This window comes from Apiospora marii, assembly GCF_038362585.1.
Source record: "Apiospora marii strain CBS 49790 chromosome Unknown utg000004l_segment0_segment1, whole genome shotgun sequence".
Taxonomy (NCBI): domain Eukaryota; kingdom Fungi; phylum Ascomycota; class Sordariomycetes; order Amphisphaeriales; family Apiosporaceae; genus Apiospora; species Apiospora marii.
Genome location: NW_027117376.1, coordinates 2,376,140 through 2,394,355, shown reverse-complemented (window position 1 = coordinate 2,394,355; position 18,216 = coordinate 2,376,140). Strand labels below are relative to the sequence as shown.

The 18,216-nt window shown below is 56.1% G+C and overlaps 8 protein-coding genes across 8 annotated transcripts; 5 read left to right on the top strand and 3 right to left on the bottom strand.

Moving 5' to 3' along the window:
• Positions 1 to 1,028: 1,028 nt before the first annotated feature.
• Positions 1,029 to 2,096, top strand: PG985_007714 (arylamine N-acetyltransferase 3; the record flags this gene model as incomplete). The annotated part of the gene is made up of 1 exon (XM_066827482.1): positions 1,029 to 2,096. The coding sequence occupies one exon, from the start codon at positions 1,029 to 1,031 to the stop codon at positions 2,094 to 2,096; it is 1,068 nt and encodes a 355-aa protein (XP_066685157.1).
• An 853-nt stretch (positions 2,097 to 2,949) lies between these two features.
• PG985_007713 (uncharacterized protein) lies at positions 2,950 to 3,759 on the top strand (the record flags this gene model as incomplete). The annotated part of the gene is made up of 3 exons (XM_066827481.1): positions 2,950 to 3,391; positions 3,463 to 3,538; positions 3,642 to 3,759. The coding sequence occupies 3 exons, from the start codon at positions 2,950 to 2,952 to the stop codon at positions 3,757 to 3,759; spliced, it is 636 nt and encodes a 211-aa protein (XP_066685156.1).
• Positions 3,760 to 4,895: 1,136 nt separating this feature from the next.
• Positions 4,896 to 6,670, bottom strand: PG985_007712 (chaperonin Cpn60/TCP-1 family; the record flags this gene model as incomplete). Its single annotated transcript, XM_066827480.1, has 2 exons — positions 4,896 to 6,523; positions 6,625 to 6,670. The coding sequence occupies 2 exons, from the start codon at positions 6,668 to 6,670 to the stop codon at positions 4,896 to 4,898; spliced, it is 1,674 nt and encodes a 557-aa protein (XP_066685155.1).
• Positions 6,671 to 7,276: 606 nt separating this feature from the next.
• PG985_007711 (uncharacterized protein) lies at positions 7,277 to 7,930 on the bottom strand (the record flags this gene model as incomplete). The annotated part of the gene is made up of 1 exon (XM_066827479.1): positions 7,277 to 7,930. One exon carries the CDS (start codon positions 7,928 to 7,930, stop codon positions 7,277 to 7,279), a length of 654 nt encoding a protein of 217 aa, XP_066685154.1.
• A 1,879-nt stretch (positions 7,931 to 9,809) lies between these two features.
• Positions 9,810 to 11,351, top strand: PG985_007710 (uncharacterized protein; the record flags this gene model as incomplete). The annotated part of the gene is made up of 4 exons (XM_066827478.1): positions 9,810 to 10,002; positions 10,058 to 10,171; positions 10,234 to 11,095; positions 11,210 to 11,351. The coding sequence occupies 4 exons, from the start codon at positions 9,810 to 9,812 to the stop codon at positions 11,349 to 11,351; spliced, it is 1,311 nt and encodes a 436-aa protein (XP_066685153.1).
• Positions 11,352 to 11,853: 502 nt separating this feature from the next.
• Positions 11,854 to 12,994, top strand: PG985_007709 (uncharacterized protein; the record flags this gene model as incomplete). The annotated part of the gene is made up of 3 exons (XM_066827477.1): positions 11,854 to 12,052; positions 12,157 to 12,544; positions 12,616 to 12,994. The coding sequence occupies 3 exons, from the start codon at positions 11,854 to 11,856 to the stop codon at positions 12,992 to 12,994; spliced, it is 966 nt and encodes a 321-aa protein (XP_066685152.1).
• A 979-nt stretch (positions 12,995 to 13,973) lies between these two features.
• PG985_007708 (beta-glucosidase) lies at positions 13,974 to 16,418 on the top strand (the record flags this gene model as incomplete). The annotated part of the gene is made up of 4 exons (XM_066827476.1): positions 13,974 to 14,082; positions 14,160 to 14,474; positions 14,535 to 15,473; positions 15,529 to 16,418. 4 exons carry the CDS (start codon positions 13,974 to 13,976, stop codon positions 16,416 to 16,418), a joined length of 2,253 nt encoding a protein of 750 aa, XP_066685151.1.
• A 217-nt stretch (positions 16,419 to 16,635) lies between these two features.
• PG985_007707 (S-adenosyl-L-methionine-dependent methyltransferase) lies at positions 16,636 to 17,996 on the bottom strand (the record flags this gene model as incomplete). The annotated part of the gene is made up of 4 exons (XM_066827475.1): positions 16,636 to 16,918; positions 17,018 to 17,053; positions 17,212 to 17,439; positions 17,530 to 17,996. The coding sequence occupies 4 exons, from the start codon at positions 17,994 to 17,996 to the stop codon at positions 16,636 to 16,638; spliced, it is 1,014 nt and encodes a 337-aa protein (XP_066685150.1).
• Positions 17,997 to 18,216: the final 220 nt, after the last annotated feature.

Genomic DNA, 18,216 nt, shown 5'->3' with positions numbered 1-18,216 from the left:
TGAGAAGCCTAGATGCCTGAAGGGCGTTCGGAAGGCTCTGCACAGTATGCAATAGGAGGCACCCATGAAGCTCGTTGAAGATAGCAGCGAGGATTAGGAGGTGGCGCCTGGTTTGGCGCCTGGTCTCTAGGATGATTGTGGTACATGAGAGCAATTGATGGACATTGTAGAGTAGTCATTCTCTCCTTCCCGACATATGGTAGATAGGAGATACCAACTTTGCTGATCATGACACAAATCTTCCTTGGTGCATTTGCAGTCGTAGATTCAACTCTTGATTACGTGTCACGTTGACGCTGAATGTAGCCTCTGATTTACCGACGCGGGCCACGAACAAGTGGCACACCTATTGTGTCCTGGAATGGCTTACTGGCGTTACATAAACGCAACTGTGTCATTACGAACAGATGAACAGACATTCGTGAGTATACACATGTCGAAGCGATGGCAGAGTTTATTTGCATCCGTAGACAGCAAGCGGAAATACGAGAACAGGTAGACGACGCAGTGTCTAAGCGGTTACACAGGTACCACCGCATATTGAGAATCAGCTTCAACTATCATGTATTGCACGAGATAAACCAATGGAAACCTTGTAGCGTATTCAATGACCAATCACCGGCTTTCAACCGGTGCCCAGACTGCCCATCCAACAGCTACACAACGTGCACGGAACCTACTGCAATGACTTAACTAGGAGGTACTGAACCTAAACACCATCTTTGAATCCCACACGACGAATCTGCCGCATTAATGTCTTAGTCGTCGGCTTCACAGCTATGGCGCTTAGACAGCCGCAGCCCAATGCCGGCCACAGTGGATAATACCAGTGAGGATGACGTCACCCCGACTTGCCATCGTCCCACTCTCTCCGCGCTTTGCGCGCTATCTCGGTTTCCACGGTTCCAGCCACTGGCGACTTTCCCACGAAATAAAGTTCAGCAGCAACCCCAAATAGGCAACTTCTCGATACCGTATAGAGCTATACTGAAACTTTCTTGGCTTTTTAGTTCTATTATCGTCCCAAAATGGCGGACCGCCCGACCTACACCCGCGCCCAGCTGGAGCAGTACTTTGACCGCATCGTGCTCCCCCAGGGCCGACGCGTCTACTCGGTCACGGAGCAGCTGGGGTCCTCAGCCGACCAGCTGGACTACCTGACACGGCTGGTCAAGCACCAGGTCGTCAAGGTCCCCTTCGAGAACCTGTCGCTGCACTACTCGTGGCACCGCACCATCAACGTGCGCCCCCAGTTCCTCTTCCGCAAGATCGTCGAGAAGCAGCAGCACACGGGCGCCGGCAGCGAGGTGGACGGCGAGCCCCGGCCCTGGCAGTGCCACCGCGGCGGCTACTGCATGGAGGCCAACTCCTTCTTCCACACCGTCCTGCGCTCCCTGGGCTACAGCGTCTACCTGGCCGGTGCCCGCGTCTTCAGCCCCGAGACGCGCCGCTACGGCGGCTTCTCCCACTGCGTCAACATCGTCACCCTGCTCGGCGATGACGGCGTCCTGCAAAAGTACATGGTCGACGTCGCCTTTGGCGCCAACGAGTCCGCCGCGCCCCTGCCGCTCACGACCAACCTGGTGCACACGCAGATCGCGCCCGGGCAGATGCGGCTCGTGCACGAGGCCATCCCGCAGAACCTCAACCAGGACTCCAAGTGCTGGATCTACCAGCAGCGCGTCCGCCCGGACGCCGAGTGGACGCCCGCCTACTGCTTCGTCGACTTCGAGTTCCTGCCCGAAGACATCGCGGGCATGAACCTGAGCCCCTGGAAGAGCCCGTCGTCCTTCTTCCACCAGCGGGTGCTCGTCGTCCGCTTCACCACCGACCGGGAGACGCTGGTGGAGTTCGAGGGGAGCGAGGACGGGCCCGGGTCGCCCGAGGAGGTGGCTGTGGTGGAGGGCGAGCTGGACGGGGCTATCATCTTGGATCATGACAAGTTGAAGTGGCGGAGGAACGGGGAGACTAAGCTCGAAGTTGTGCTCAAGACGGATGCAGAGAGGGTCGAGGCCTTGCGGAGGTACTTTGGTATCGTGTTCGACGAGGAGGATCTGGTGGCGATCAAGGGGACCAAGGGGGAGATCAAGTCTTGATATCTAGCAGCGACGCAGAATAGGTAGGTAGTGGCATAGTAGTACAGCGAAATGTAGTAGTCCACGCCTCATGCTAGAAGGCCTCAGAGCTGATAATCCCAAGCTCTGTTAGCATTGGGACATAGGTCACAACTTCGACACAGCTAACAATATTAAAGGGTTTACTGCGTAGGAGGGGACTGCGGGGAGACATCAATTCTTCGATTTGATCAACCTGATCAATGCACAGTAACCCCCCTCATCTTCTACAATAGCATGCATAGCCAATGCCAGCCAGGATTTCAACTGAGATTGTCTGATCTCCTCCCCAAGTAACATGGACTCTTGTCGTAATGTGCTACCTTGGCTGTGATTGTTCTCAACCATCGGAAACTGCTAGGTACGAGGTTCCTCTACCCGGCCTGTTTGAATGGGGGCCATTCTCAATCATTGTTTCCTATGTCAAGGACTAGACCACCAGCACAATGACAGACCAGCATGGCGACAAAGACAACTTGAGTGATCATTGATCAAGCTGTTAAAGGATAACTCCAGACCTCGCATTCTGGTTGCAATGGCAGCATTGTGAGGCTTCTTGTCAAACCCCATGTCTACATTTGGTAGGCGTGCACTCTTACCATTTATGTCTTTATCTCCACTGATGTACATCTATTGTGATGCATGTTGAATGGTGATAACCCAAACGTTAAGCATCTGTCACTATTGCTTTGTTCGACTGTGCATAAGCCAGGTACATGGCGCGGTGTTCATCTATCTGAGGTGTGCCTCCCGGTCAAGTAGCCCTGTTGTGACAAGCATTGATTGGACTTATGGAGGTGTCGTCTCGTATTCAACTGCTGTATTCACATCCTCCATGCATTCACTTCATCCAGAACCCTATAAAGCCGCCCTCACTTCCAGCTTCAGTGGTCGATTCCTACCTCCCATCATCAACCAACTCTCTCAGCAACAGCTAAGCAGAACCAACAACAACCTTCTTCACTCCCAACTACCTTTCCCTTCTACACGAAGCCCCAACCCAATCAACCAACCTTCACTACCAACAACACGTAACCCTTCTCGCTACATCTCAACACCAACTCCAACCGCCAAGATGCAGTGCACCATCATGACCGCCACCGCCCTCGCCGGCATCCTCGCCTTCGTCTCCGGCGTCAACGCCTCCCCCGTCCAGGCCCAGGCCCCCGCCGTCGCCGTCGAGGACCGCACCGCCTGGATGTTCAAGTACTGCACCGAGACCGGTCTGGGCGGCAAGTGCGCTCAGAAGGCCGACGACGGCAACCTCTCCGTCTGTGGTAAGTTCCCCCCTACCTAACCTAATTACTCTGCTTTTGCTGTTCTTGGACTAACGTTCTTCTCTCTCTAGAGGACCTCTCGGCTCTCGGCGGCGAGCCCGCCAAGTCGATCCAGACCTACTCCAACTTCGACTGCTGGACCTACGCGTGAGTTTTCCCTTCCCTACTCAACTACCTTTTTTGTTGTCTCTCCTTTCTATGCTTGATGATCTTTTGCTAACTCTTGGGACCCGTTCGTCTCTATATCCAGCAATGCCAACTGCGGTGGTCTCGCCACCCGCTACATCCCCGGCACCTACAACAACCCCTCCTCCTTCAAGACCTGGCGCTGCTACGCCGGCTCCAGCCGCGACCACGCCTCCGCTTAAGCGTGCCTTAATTTACGAGGAGGCATCACGACTTCACGCGAGACGACGATATGGAAGATGACGGGTTGACAACACTCGGGCGAGATATCCGGTGGTAAATCTATATAAGGGAACTTCTGCTACTTTTCAGGGAAGTACGGAATATCGCATTACATACCCACTCGGCACGGGTGCAACCGTTGTAACACTTCTTCGACCATAATCTGGTAGCTTGACGAATGAATCAATCGCTGCCCCATACCATGAGATACCAGGCTCACGTGTGGCTGGACAAGTGACTTGCGTAACTACCTATGCCAGCTTCTTTCGACTTGGAAAATCCGAGAGCCAATGAGGATTCATCCATATTGCAGTGAAAATGAATAACACTGACTGTCCCCCCTCCCCATACCCTACTGCATCGTGGCGGTCTTTGCATTTGGACCTGTACCTCTCGGGTGTGTAAGTAGGAGACACATCGCTAACTTAATCAAATCCCATTTGTACGCGAGCGATGTCTCCCAGATCTCGTTTCTGACTCTTAAGTCGTCCGACTCCTTGGCAGGGGCTGACAGGGGCTGATAGCTTAATAAATAATGAGAGGGGCATCCGACCTAACAAGCATGAAGCACACAACAGCCCTCTAATCGCAAGGAACACAATTTGCTGGTATCTTGACCACACAAGATCAAGTCCGAGTAAAATCTGCTCTTTTGTATATAGCAGCAGCAAACCCCTACAAGGCAAGTAGTCGATCGTGTGTACCAGCACGTCTTAGGGAGGAATCACATCAACGCAGAGTCTTACTAGAGAAACAACAGCAAAGCGGGCCTTTCAGGGGTTGATTAAGGACTCTTTCATGTAAGTACTTGGGTACTATAGTTCATTGGTCTGGACCTACATATCCGCCAACGTTTTGTGTATGGATGGTCAAAAACCTGGGCGCCACGGCAAGCAAGCCTAAGCCTCATCGGCTTTCAATACATATTTTCCAGACCGGCGCCCCAACATCTACATCAGTGTCCTGCAAAAATCAGATAGATCGTGTTGTACTGAGGGGACCGTAAAGACACCGGAGCTGGGTGAGTAGGTGCCATCTTATTGAATATGCCTCTATAAACCCTTCAATTCGCCTCATCTAAAGTCATTTTGGAGACTTATCGACGGGGCATACCACGGCCACGTCCACGGAGGGCCCTTTGGGCAGCTCCCGGGGGCAGGGGCTTGCCGGGCGCCTGTGGTTGTTGGCTCTCCTCGTTCCTAATGGTCTCGTCTACGCCCAGGATCAAACAGCTGGCTTCCGTCGCGGCCTGGATGGCGTTGATCTTGACCAGCGCGGGCTCCCACACCCAGCGCTCCATCATATCCGCCACACCCTCGTTTGTGAAGTCGACGCCGGCCCACGTGGTTCCCTTGCGGTGCTCCACGCGCAGCTTGTTGAGAATGTCCGTGGCATCGAAACCGGCGTTGTCGCACAGCTGTCGGGGAACGACCTCGAGCGCCTTGGCGAAAGACTTGATAATGGCTTGTTGCTTGTGCGACACCTTCTGGTCGGCGAAACCGTGCAGGTAGGCTGATACTTCCATCTCTGTGGCACCACCACCTCCAACGATCATGTGGTTCTTGATGGCGCGCTTCACAATCATGATGGCGTCGTGAAGCGAACGCTCAACCTCGGCAATGAACTGCTCAGCACCTCCACGCAGGACAAGCGTGCACGTCTTGGCCTCGGTGCACTCCTCGAAGAAGTTGAAGCGCTCACCACCAATCTGGCGCTCCTCGAACTTTCCGCAAGCTCCAAGGTGGTGCGCTTGGATGTCGGAGCACGTAGACTGAACAGTGGCACCGGTAGCCTGCACAACACGCTCCATATCGGCGGCGGCAACACGGCCGGCACAGAAAACGTCGCGGTCGGCGAAGTATTGGGTGGCCAAGTCACCAATGGGCAGCTTGGACAGCACAACCTTGGCGCCGGTCTGGTAGATAGCCTCGAGCTTCTTGTAGATAATCTGCCACTCCGCGTCCACAATAGCCTGGTATTCCGAAACCTGCTCGACCCGAACCTCGGCGTTGTCCTTCTCGGCCTTCAACTCCAGCTCGACGTTTAAGCAGCAGATCTTGGGCTTCTCGAAGCACTTGGGCTGTTGCTCGAAACCGGCGTAGGAGAAGGTCTTCTTGAAGGCGACACCGTTGATGAAGAGAGAGTCGGTCAGGGAGCCACCGGGGATCTTCTTGATGCCGATCAGCCTCTCGTTAAGGTCGTCTTGGTCGAGGGAGAGGACGGCGTCGACGACCATCTTGGTGAAGAAATCCGTGTTGCGCTTGATCAACTTGCTTGTCATGGCGGTGCCAGCAAGCTTGACAAGGGTATCGCGCTTGTTGGCCTCGTCGGTTCGGACGGCGATCTCCTTGATCTTGTTGACGGCCATGGTGCACGCTCTCCGCAGACCCTTGGTGATAATCTGAGAGCTGACTCCTTGCTCGACGTGCTCCTTCACCTCCTTGAGGATCTCTCCGGCCAGGACGACGACAGACGTGGTTCCGTCACCGACTTCGGCATCTTGTGATCGGGCAATGTCGACGAGGATACGGGCGGCGGGGTGGACGATGTCGAGGAGCTTCATGACGGTCGCGCCATCGTTGGTGATAGTTTGGCGGCCATTCTCGTCGACCATCAACAGGTCACCTCCGTAAGGGCCCAGCGTGGACTTGATGGTAGCCTGGACAGCTAAGCAGGCATTGATGTTGGAAACGATTTGACCTTTACCCTGCGACGAATCGGTGCCTGTCCAAACAGAGGGCGTCAGTTGATGTTGTGGTGACGGCTTGGAAGGGAAGCTGGAGATCCACAGCCTCGTAGGGGAGGGAGGAGGGGTTCTTTCTCACCTTCTCTCAGGACGACAATGGTCGGGGTTTGCCCGCCGAACGACATGATTAGGTATGTGTTGATGTACTGACGAAAGGACTAAATATCGTGCAGTCGGGAAAAGGAAGGGCGGGAAGGGTCGTCGGGAGTCGAGAAGTTGGGACCGAACCAGGCTGGAATTGGTTGGGATATGGAGGTGAAGACAGCTTCTGGAGGGGCACGTATCGGGTCACTAATCGTAGCTCCCTATGTTGAAAAATTGTTGTTTGGCTGCCTTTTGCGATTGACAGGCGCCGATAGTCCGTGCACCCACGGCAATCCACAATTCTACGTCGACTTGGGACTTTGGCCTTCCTTGGACCATTGGACCCTGGCGGACCGGCGCTGTAGCGGCCCGACCGTTGTCGTCGCCCCCCGCAGCAGGAGCAGCATTATTTACGCTTATCGATAACGCCAACTTAGTCTAGGTAGGCCCGTAGAAGCACTGAGCCGCTCACACACTCTCTCCTTGGCAGCTTTGCATTGCACGTAGTATTTCTCAGGAGGGATGAACTGAGCATGGTCAATAGACACGTACAAGTACGATTTCATAACTTCATAGCGTAAGCTGTACATAATTGCACCCTTGTCTTGGGCCCACTTGCAACTCTGCCTTGTCAACCTGAAGCATACCTACTGTTTTCCAGCTTCCCCCTTCACAAACGCCTGAGACATCGGCGAGTCACACTTCTCACACAGAATCTTGACCTTAGCCACCCGCAGCTTAGCTTTGCCGTCACCGCACTTGTCGCACGTCTTGCACAGCATGAGCTGGCGCATGCCGTGGAAGGTGTTGATGCGGACCAGCTTGGCCCAGATCTCGGGGTAGGGCCCCCGGGCGCGCGCCTTGTTGCCCTTGATCGTGTCGGCCACCGAGTCGAAGTCGCGCAGGCAGCGGACCATGGTGTTGGCCGTGCGGTTGACGCGCAGCAGCCGTAGCAGGGCCCGCAGGGTGCAGTGCTCCAGCACGATCATGAGCACCTCGGTCGGCAAGTAGTCCAGGTCCCCCAGCCCCGCGGCGGCCATCGTCATCGTGGTGTCTTGTGGGCCATTGCCGTCGACGCTGGTGGTGGAAGTGGTAATGTGAGAAGACGCGGTGCTGCTGCTGCTGCTGGTGGTGGTGATCTCGAGGGAGCTTCTCGTGGCGGCGGCGTAGAGGCGGGCTTGGTACATGGCCGCTCGGTGGGTGAGGGCATTGGGTGCCCGGCTGTAGTAAGCATCGTCTTGCGAGAGACCCCCGAGGCCGGGATGTCGTCGCACCCTGCTAGGATAGCGATATGACTGCATTGTGGCAGCTGGGGATTACCACATTCCTTAGTAGTGATTGTTGACTGAGAGGCAATCAAGAAATATGATGTTGCAATGCCTTAACTCGATCAATGTGTAGTAGTGAGGGGATGGGCCGGACGTTGGCTTTGTGAAATGTCACATGGGTTGGGCGTGTAACCAGTCACGGCACGGCAGTGGCTGCCTTAGCTGCTGCCTTGCGTTTGATGCCCGTACGCTTGTTAGCCTAGTTGACCAGAGTAAATGCGCAGGCGTTTTGGATGGGTGACCAATGACATAACCGAAACTTATTCATATTCAAGGCAAGATAGGATGTCAGATTTCTTAACCCATTGTTTGGCTGAGAATTACTGCGCGAATCCATGCGGCGCTAAAAAAGCTGGAATAGGCAGCCACGAGTGGTTCGCACTTTACGTCAAAGTTCCCGCTTGGAAAATAAAAAGGGATGTACAATTCACGTTGACTTCTTTCCCGCGTTCATTCATGAGATGTCGTGCTTAGGTGCATATAAAGGTACACCGAGTAGATAACATGCATATCAAGGCATGCTTCAGATATCCTACTAGTTCATAGGCATCAGGCTTACAATTCAAATGGCGAAGCAATAGGTTCCCTGGATGCTTACGCAGCTGATACCCTAAAAAGGATCGTATCACCCTCCTATACTTTCCATAAATGTCTGTATCGAGCGCTTGCTGTTCCGCTTCAGCATTCTCTTACGCCCTCGCCTCACTTATCGGATCTTCCTTGGGAGTCCACCCAAAATATCAGTACAAAATGAAGACTTGAGTAAACTGCCGCTCTGCTATTTCTTGACGAGCCTAGATCTTTTCCACGATATTTACCAGTGACACTCTTGGTAAACCATTACTGTTTATCATCAGTCTACTTGGTCAACCTGCCTAGACTCAAAGTGCCCATGAGGAACAACAATTGCTAAGCTAGCCGTCATGTTGAAATCTGGCATCTCCAAAGGGTTAGTAGCTTTCGAGGAGTTTGAGATTTAACAATCGGAAATGGCAGAATATACAAGAAACAAAGCGTCATATACAAAAAGGTAAACGGCCCCGACACCTGCCCTTCACGCACTCGGAGTGATACTATCTTCCGCGTTGTTGAGAACCAGACTGAGGCAGGCGCAACCTTGGGTCCTAACCCATGTTATCCACTGCCAGATCCGTATTGCTGTTCAGCATCACCACATATACGTAAGTCCATTTTTACATCCTTGAGAGCGAAATCATAACCGCCTCCAGATGTCATTCGTCTCACCGGTCTTCAAGACCCGATTAGTTGACTACAAGCGAATCGGTACTAAGGTATCGTCAGTCAGACCTGGCAGAAGGCATGGTTGGGGTGTATTTGTAAGAGCAAGGGGAGAATTTGCTATGGCGATGTGGGATAGGGTCGGGGGAGTTGTCAGCCAGTAATCATGCACTTCGATCTAGATAATGAGGATAGTCAATGTGACACAGTGATCTGACCAGATCCTGGAGCAGAACCGCTTGTCTATGCTGGCAAATGCGGCTCTGTATTCCGAAAGCCAGTTGCAAAGTCCCTCTATGCCGCAAGGAACGTGGGACCAACGGCGGAATCTTCGGTGGGTGGGGGGCGGCGGTCTAGCCCCTGAAATACTCCAACCTTTATTCCGCCAATCACGCGCGACGGCACCAGCCCGTTCCAGGTCGACGGAGCAGACGTCGCATACATTAGGTCGGAATAAGCTCATTTTCAACCACGATGGACAGACTTTTGGTTCCGAGAAACGCCTAGCGTACGGAACGTGTTGCCGCAAGGTGCAGGCGTGCGATCACGCATGGCGGATGCCTCTCCTCCGAGTTGCTGTATGTTGCCAGCATAGACCTCTATAAAAAGCAACATGGACCGCTCGTCCCAATACCAAGCTCAGTACCAAGAAAGACAAGCATTACCTTGGAAGCGGTCATTGGCTCGTCTCGCCGAAGTCAAGAAACCCCAAGCCTTCAATATGGGTATCAACGCAGGTCTGGGCGCCTTACTGGCGGTCGGGTTAGCCGGCCAAGCAGTTGCCCAGCAATCCGCCTATGGTCAATGTAAGTTTGGCTCGGACTGGTCGCTCTGATATCAATGACTGACATGGACGAACAGGTGGCGGCATTGGCTGGTCGGGTGCGACAACTTGCGTCTCTGGATACACCTGCTCGTTTGTGAACGATTATTACTCGCAATGCATCCCGGGCTCCGGCGGAGGAGGTGGTGGCTGTTCGTAGTTTCCTGCCCCATCGTCTCTTGATCACCAGTGTATTCTGACTTATTGCCAACAGCCCCGACCACGACCGCCCCACCCGGTAACCCGACAACGTCACCAGGGGGCAAGGTCAAGTATGCCGGCGTCAACATCGCCGGCTTCGACTTCGGTATGGTGACGTCGGGCACGCAGGACCTGAACGCCATCGCCGACCAGTCGTCGAGCGGCGTGCAGCAGATGCGCCACTTCGTCAACGACGACAAGTTCAACATCTTCCGGCTGCCGGTGGGCTGGCAGTACCTGACCAACGGCAGCCCGACGGGCAACCTCAACGCCGCCAACCTGGCCAAGTACGACACCTTCCTGCAGGGGTGCCTGAGCCTCGGCACGTACTGCATCATCGACATCCACAACTACGCGCGCTACAACGGGGCCGTCATCGGCCAGGGCGGCCCCGCCGACGACCAGTTCGTGGCGCTGTGGACGGCGCTGGCGTCCAAGTACAAATCGCAGAGCAAGGTCGTCTTCGGTGTCATGAACGAGCCGCACGACCTGACCATCGGGACCTGGGCCCAGACGGTGCAGAAGGTGGTGACGGCCATCCGCAACGCGGGCGCGACCTCGCAGATGATCCTGCTGCCGGGGACGGACTACACGTCGGCGGCCAACTTCGTCAGCAACGGGTCCGGCCCGGAGCTGCTCAAGGTCAAGAACCCGGACGGGGGCATCAGCGGGCTTATTTTTGATGTGCACAAGTACTCCGACTCGGACAACAGCGGCACCCACGTCGAGTGCACCACCAACAACATCGACAACGCCTTCGCGCCCCTCGCGACCTGGCTGCGCTCGAACCGTCGCCAGGCCTTCCTTAGCGAGACGGGCGGCGGCAACGTGGCCAGCTGTGGGACCGTCATCTGCCAGCAGTTGGACTACATCAAGTAAGTGTTTTCCTTGTGAGGTTCTACGGTCTAATACACTTCCATACCCCTTGCACATTCTCTCGCATGGGGGTATGTCTTCAAGTATCAATGCTGACGGCCTCGAAACAACAGCGCCAACAACGACGTTTACCTTGGCTGGACTTCGTGGTCTGCTGGAGGGTTTGGGTCATCTTACGAGCTGAACGAGACTCCCAACGGCAACACGGACACGTACATTGTGTCGCAGTGCTTCGCCGCCAAGTGGAAGAACTAAGCTGGGATTGAGATCTCCTGGGTAGACTTTGGGAGGGTCTCATTCTGGGGCATGCCGTTGTCGGAGGCTAGTGCCAATGCGAGAAGGGGTCTCGGTCACATCCGATAGCATTATAGGCAAGCAGATCTACATGTAGGCCAAGAATAATTCATACGCACTGTGTGGCTCGTCAGTGTATGTTGGATACCTACGACGAAATGATAAGTAGTAGGTGTGAAGATGTATGATAACTGAAGTTGTGTCGAAGTTGGGGATTCCCCAAGCTCCCCACTGATTTGGGGCAGCATCCGACAGCGCTCCGATGCTTTGGCGCTTATCACCCGCTGTAAGCCGAACCTTGGGGGAAGGTGCAATTGACGTTCAACCTCAGTGCAGTTTCGTCTTAAAGCTGGAACGGAAAAAGAAGGCAATTGGAGAAAATTCGATTCAATTGAGATATAACATTGTACCTGGCATCATTCCCTTCCTCCTTATTGATTATATCTACGTTTGATACCCCAACATGGCGGAGGGAAAAGCGCAAGTACTGATTGTCGGCGTTGGTGGGGTTGGTGCTATGGCGGCCTATGCCCTGGAGATTGGGGGAAAGGCCGAGGTGACAGCCGTTCTGCGCTCCAACTACGATGCCGTAGCGGAAAAGGGATTCAAAATCGACTCGATCGAACATGGCCACGACATCAAGGGATGGCGTCCAACACACAGTAAGTGCTATTGAGCTAGGAAAGAGCCCAGAGATGCAATTCACTCTCAGCTTCTGCTGAAAACAGCCACTTATATACTTAACCCATGCTCATCATTATTGTAGTTCGCAAGACGATACCAGATGTCGCTCAAGAAAAGCTCAAGCCGTTCGACTATATCCTGGTGACCACCAAGAACATCCCTGACGTCCCCCCAACGGTGGCCGACCTCATCGCCCCGGCCGTGACCCCGCAGGAGACGGTCATCGTGTTGTCGCAAAACGGCCTCAGCATCGAGAAGCCGCTGCTGGCGCGCTTCCCAGGCAACCCGGTCCTCAGCAGCATCTCGCTGATCGCGGCCACCGAGACGGCGCACGGCGAGATCCTGCACGACGACGTGGACGCCCAGTACATCAGCCCCTTCTCCAGCCCCGATGTGCCGTCTGACGTCGCCGAGGCCGCGGCGCGCCGGTACATCGACATCTACAACGCGTGCGGCAAGCTGGACATCCGGTACGAGCCCGACGCGCAGCTGGCGCGGTGGCGCAAGCTCGTGTACAATGCGAGCTTCAACTCGGTGGCAGCGGTGCTGCGCATGGACACGGCGCGGATGCGGGCGAGCCGGCACGTCATCGACGACCTGATCCGGCCCATCATGCAGGAGATCTTAGCGGCAGCCGCCGCGGCCGGCTACGCGTTCCCGAAAACCTGCCCGACAAGGTGATCCGGGTGGACCCGACCGAAACGGCCTTCAAGCCGAGCATGTGCCAGGACGTCGAGAAGGGCAACTTCATGGAGGTCGAGAACATTGTGGGCGAGCCCCTGCGCGAGGGCGAGGCGCGCGGGGTCGCCATGCCGACGCTGCGCACCATGTACGGCCTCCTCAAGGGGCTGCAGCTGCAGGTCCGGGAGGCGAGGGGCTTGTGGGAACCTACGTTCGCGGAGGATAATCCGTACAAGTAGGAGCGAGGAGAGATGGACAGACAGACAGGCATAGACGAGACTCACGGAATGGCTAATCTTCGCTAAAACATTGACGAAAGAGTGGTTCCGGAGGGATCAATCATGGTTACAATACATGTACATGATGATGTTGTTACCTGGAGTGTGCTTATTCGGTCAAAGCCGGCAGTTCCGTGTGTGACGTGGGTTGCCCGCTTTGTTTTGTGACCTTGTGACCGACTGCCAAGTAGGCTACTGTATGTACACCGACGGCGCATGCCCGGCATTAGTCGCGAGCCTGGGCAGATACATTTCATAAGAAGACTCTACCTAGTCGAAGACAGATATAGGTTGCCAATTGACTCATCACTTAAGAGAATGTTGAGATGGTAAACACGTATAACCGCCAGGATACAAACACGTTTTCGTGGCTGTTTGGCAGTGTTTGGCCATGTTGCTAGGCGGGGAATTAGCTGACAGAGTGCCTGCCGCAGAGAGGCCCCGACCGAGTTTTTGATGGAGTTTGACGGGCGCCGGAAGCGTCGTCCGCGCCCCCCGCGCAGCGCGCATCGCCTAGAATCAGAATTTCCAGGCAGGCTCACAGGCTTGTTGGGACGAGCAATTCCCCTTAGGGCCAGGCCATCCCCCGGAAGGCGATCCCATTCGATCCTTGGGTGCATTGGGTCCTCGCAGGCGGTAAACTTTTACCTGCTTTCCCCGGCTTCTTCAGTTGTTCGATTGTTCGATTTGTTCTAGTTTGCATGTAATACTGCTTACTGCTTGTCATCCGAGAGCAGCAGCCGGATCCCCTCACTCACCCCACGCACGTCAGCATCTGCTCTGCAGCGTGCAGGTCTGCAGGAACCGAAGAGGCATAAATACCAGAGGTGGTTGCACAGCAGGTTTGAGGCTTTTGGGCGTCCACACTACAACCTCTTTGCTTTTCTTTTTGGGAGAAGTGTGATGTTCGCCGGGCCAATCAAGCTCACACAATCGGACAATGTGGTTTCTTCCTGGTAACAACCTCGTTGGGGCGGCCGCGGTGGCTGTCCTCTGCAGCCAGGCGACAGCTGCTAGCAATGCACAATCCCCACTAGTGCATCCCTCACGTGAGTTGCAGCTCCTAATCCGTCTTCACCCAAATTCGTGTCGTCTACAAACAGTATTGCTAAACAACGCCGTATAGCGTCTGGGAAAGGTTCTGGACAATGGGCGGGCGCCTATGAACAGGCCCGCGAGCTGGTGGGCTCTATGACCCTGGAGGAAAAGGTCAACATCACGCGCGGTTTCGCGGTGAAGGACAATGTTTGCGCGGGCAACACCGGCACCGTGCCCCGACTCGGGTGGCCGGGCATGTGCCTTCACGACGCCGGCAATGGTGTGCGCGCGACCGACTTCGTCAGCTCGTTCCCCTCGGCCATACACGCCGGCGCCAGCTGGGACAAGAACTTGACCCATCAGCGAGCCCTCTATATGGGCAAGGAGTTCAAGGCTAAAGGAGGTATGCACATATCTAACTCGCCATCCTTTACGCAGACTTGGAGCTGACATTGTGCCATAGTGAACGTACTTCTTGGACCCAATGCCGGCCCCTTGGGTCGGTCGCCTCTAGGGGGCCGGAATTGGGAAGGCTTCTCAGTAGACCCGTACCTTTCGGGTCAGCTGAATGCCGAGACCATTGTTGGCCATCAAGAGGCCGGCGTCGTCGCCAACCTCAAGCATCTGATCGGCAACGAGCAAGAAACCAACCGGCGGCCCTACTTCGGGGCCGAGGCCGTCAGCGCCAACATCGACGACAAGACGCTGCACGAGTTCTACCTGTGGCCCTTCATGGACGGCGTCCGGGCCGGCGCCGCCTCCATCATGTGCTCGTACCAGCGCGTCAACAACACGTACTCGTGCGACAACAGCAAGCTGCTCAACGGCATCCTCAAGACCGAGCTCGGCTTCGACGGTTTCGTCCTCCTCGACTGGTCCGCCCAGCACTACCTGGGCTCCGCCAACAACGGGCTGGACATGGTCATGCCGGGCGGCGGCTCCTTCGGCAAGAACCTGACCGAGGCGGTGGGCAACGGGACCGTGCCCGAGGAACGCGTCACCGACATGGCCACCCGCATCGTGGCGGCCTGGTACCTCGTCCACCAGGACGGCGACAACTTCCCCACGCCCGGCTTCGGCATGCAGAACCTGAGCCTCCCCCATGAGCAGGTCGACGCGCGGGACCCGCAGTCGCGGCCCATTATCCTCGAGGGGGCGGTGGCCGGCCACGTGCTGCTCAAGAACGAGAAGAAGGCGCTGCCGTTCAAGGAGAACCCCGCCATGCTCTCTGTGTTCGGGTACGACGCGACGGTGCCCAAGACTAAGAACACGGATACCCTGTTCAACCTTGGTTACACCTCCTCGCCCGAGATGGCGCAGGCCGTGCTCGGTACCGAGCAGCACTTCGACCAAGCGGCGCGAGGGGGCACCATAGTCACGGGCGGCCGGGCCGGTGCCAACGGTCCTGCGTACATACTAGATCCCCCTGGCCGCCATCCAATACCGTGCCCATCTAGACGGTACCTGGGTCAACTGGGACCTCGAGTCGGGGTCGCCCGACGTGAACCCAGCCTCGGACGCCTGCCTCGTCTTCATCAACGCCATCGCGACCGAGGGCTGGGACCGCGACGGCCTGCACGACGACTTCAGCGACGGCCTGGTCCTGCACGTCGCCGCGCGCTGCGCCAACACCATCGTCGTCGTGCACGCCGCCGGCGTCCGGCTCGTCGACCAGTGGATCGAGCACCCCAACGTCACGGCGACGGTCATCGCCCACCTGCCCGGCCAGGACAGCGGGCTCGCGCTCGTGCGGCTGCTCTACGGCGAGGCCTACTTCTCCGGCAAGCTGCCGTACACGCTCGCGCGCAACGAGAGCGATTACGGCGCCGCGTACGCGCCGTGTCGGCCCGAGGAGGGGGATCTCGATCTGCAGTGCGATTTCGCCGAGGGGGTGTATGTGGATTACCGCCACTTCGACCAGGCGGATATTGCGCCCCGGTTCGAGTTCGGGTTCGGGCTGAGCTACACGGAGTTCGAGTACTCGGACCTCGTCGTCAAGCCCGACGACAAGCTGCTGCAGGCGGGCTCGTCGACGTACCTCGACGGACTGTGGGATGTCGTGGCCACCGTCCAAGCCACGGTTGCCAATGTCGGCGAGACTGAGGGCGCTGAGGCGGCGCAGCTGTACCTGGGGATCCCCAATAGTCCGCCCCGGCAGCTGCGGGGGTTCGAGAAGGTGCCCCTACAACCCGGCGAAGAAGGCGTCGTCACCTTTGAGCTCACGCGCCGCGATTTGAGCGTTTGGGATGTGACAAAACAGGCTTGGGTCGTGCAGGAGGGCGAGTACGGGGTTTACGTGGGGGCGAGTAGTCGGGATGTGCGATTGACGGGGAGTATTAAGGTCTAGGAGGGCTTGATACCCGTTCGTCTTTCGATGGGGGAATTGTAGGTATGGGTGATAGTTGTAGTCTCAAATAACGAATGCGAGTAGGCTATGAGTAGCATGATAAAAACTAAGCTTACTATTAAGAAACATAAGAAATGCGTAGTGAATGAGAACAACTAGGCTGCGCGTGTCGAGAAAAGAATGTCCATTGCCAATCTCCCTCTTCAGTCCACTGGAGCTAAGACGGCGAAGGATATGACCCCGTCTGATCAGTCTTGCCATCCAAAGGCCTGCGCCCGTACACCACGTACACCGGCGTGTAGGCGTGCAGATCCCGATTCGTGAGCTCTTGCTTCACCTTGTCCGTCAGCGCTCGGATCTCCTCAGGCGTCATGCCCTTGAGCTGCAAGATCTTCATGCTCATGCCCTCGAGGGCCTCGATCGTGTCCTCGATGAAGTAGCGGGCAATCTCCTTGTCCTTGGGGTCGAGGGGCCACGGGTTAATGGGGCAAAGGATCAGTCTGGCAGCGACGAGGCGCAATGGTGTTAGTCAAAATGATGTAGTCGCTGTACTAATCACTCGCGTGATGCCGAGGGCAAGCAAGGCTTTGGTGACTTACTTTTGCATGACGTCGACGAACCCGGTCTCGTTCATCCTGATAGACGTTGAAGTCAGCGAAAGCCGCCTGTTTTCCAAGTTCTTCTGAAAGGGATGATGCGATAACGATGTCGGGGGACACTTTGGTCTCCCCGTTCCGGTCCAAGAAAATAGCAAGTATGGCAGTGTGCTGGTTCTTATAGGGATTCATCTCACCAATGCTCATAATGCTTCGCAACACGGAGATCGCGACCGGCCATTTTGATGCCCTCGTCCATCAGGTCCTGCCACTTGATGACGGAGGAGTCGGGCAGCATCGCCTCGGTGGCCGCGTCGGCGGCGACCATGTCGTAGGACCAGTCCTGCGCCTCGCACCAGCCGCCGGGCCGCAGATTGTCGTACATCTTCTTGAACATGGCCTTGTGGTCGAAGAACGAGCCGAGCCTATTGGGGGATAACCATCGCGTGATGGCCAAAGTCAGACAGGAATGACACTGGTGGGACGATAGATGGGCGGGGGGATGGTATTCTTACATGGCTCTCGTATGAATGTAGTCGAATTCCGCTTCGTGTACCCACTCGTCCGCCTCGCTGTCCTCGCGCACGAATCGGCAGTTGGGCGGGAGCTTGTCCGGCGGCGGCTGGATCAAGCTGAGGTCAGTCCCGATGACCCGTACGTCCGGGTTCTCGCGCGCGAGCTCGGCGGCCCAGACACCCGTCCCCGCGCCGATATCCAGGACATGGTAAACGCGGTCGTCATCGGCAGCAGCGTCGTCGTCGTCGTCGTCTTCCTTCTTGGTCTCCTTCTCACTCTTGGTCTCCTTGAAGGGCGCCAGATAGAGTGCTTCGTCCAGGAGCAGGCACCATATCCTGTGCTCCAGGTCGAGCCGATCCTGCTCGGGACCGTCGTTGGGGAGGAGGTACTTGCCCTCGCGGTAGCCCGAGTACGTCCGGCCATTCTCCTCCACCGAGCACGGGTCTGGGTTGGTGTACCCTGACATTGGTTCAGGTTGTTGGTCGGGTGGTGGCTGGAATATTTGTCTCTCCCTTGCAGGGCGATTTGCCAATGAGGGGTTGATCTGTTTTCTTCTCCGTTTCCCTCGGCTCATATCGCCTGCTTACAAGCCATTCTTCCAAAAGGGGACGACTTCCAGATTTATCTGATTGGTTACCAGACTCCCGGGGTTGGGACATCGAGAATGCCTCTTCAAAACCAGGAAA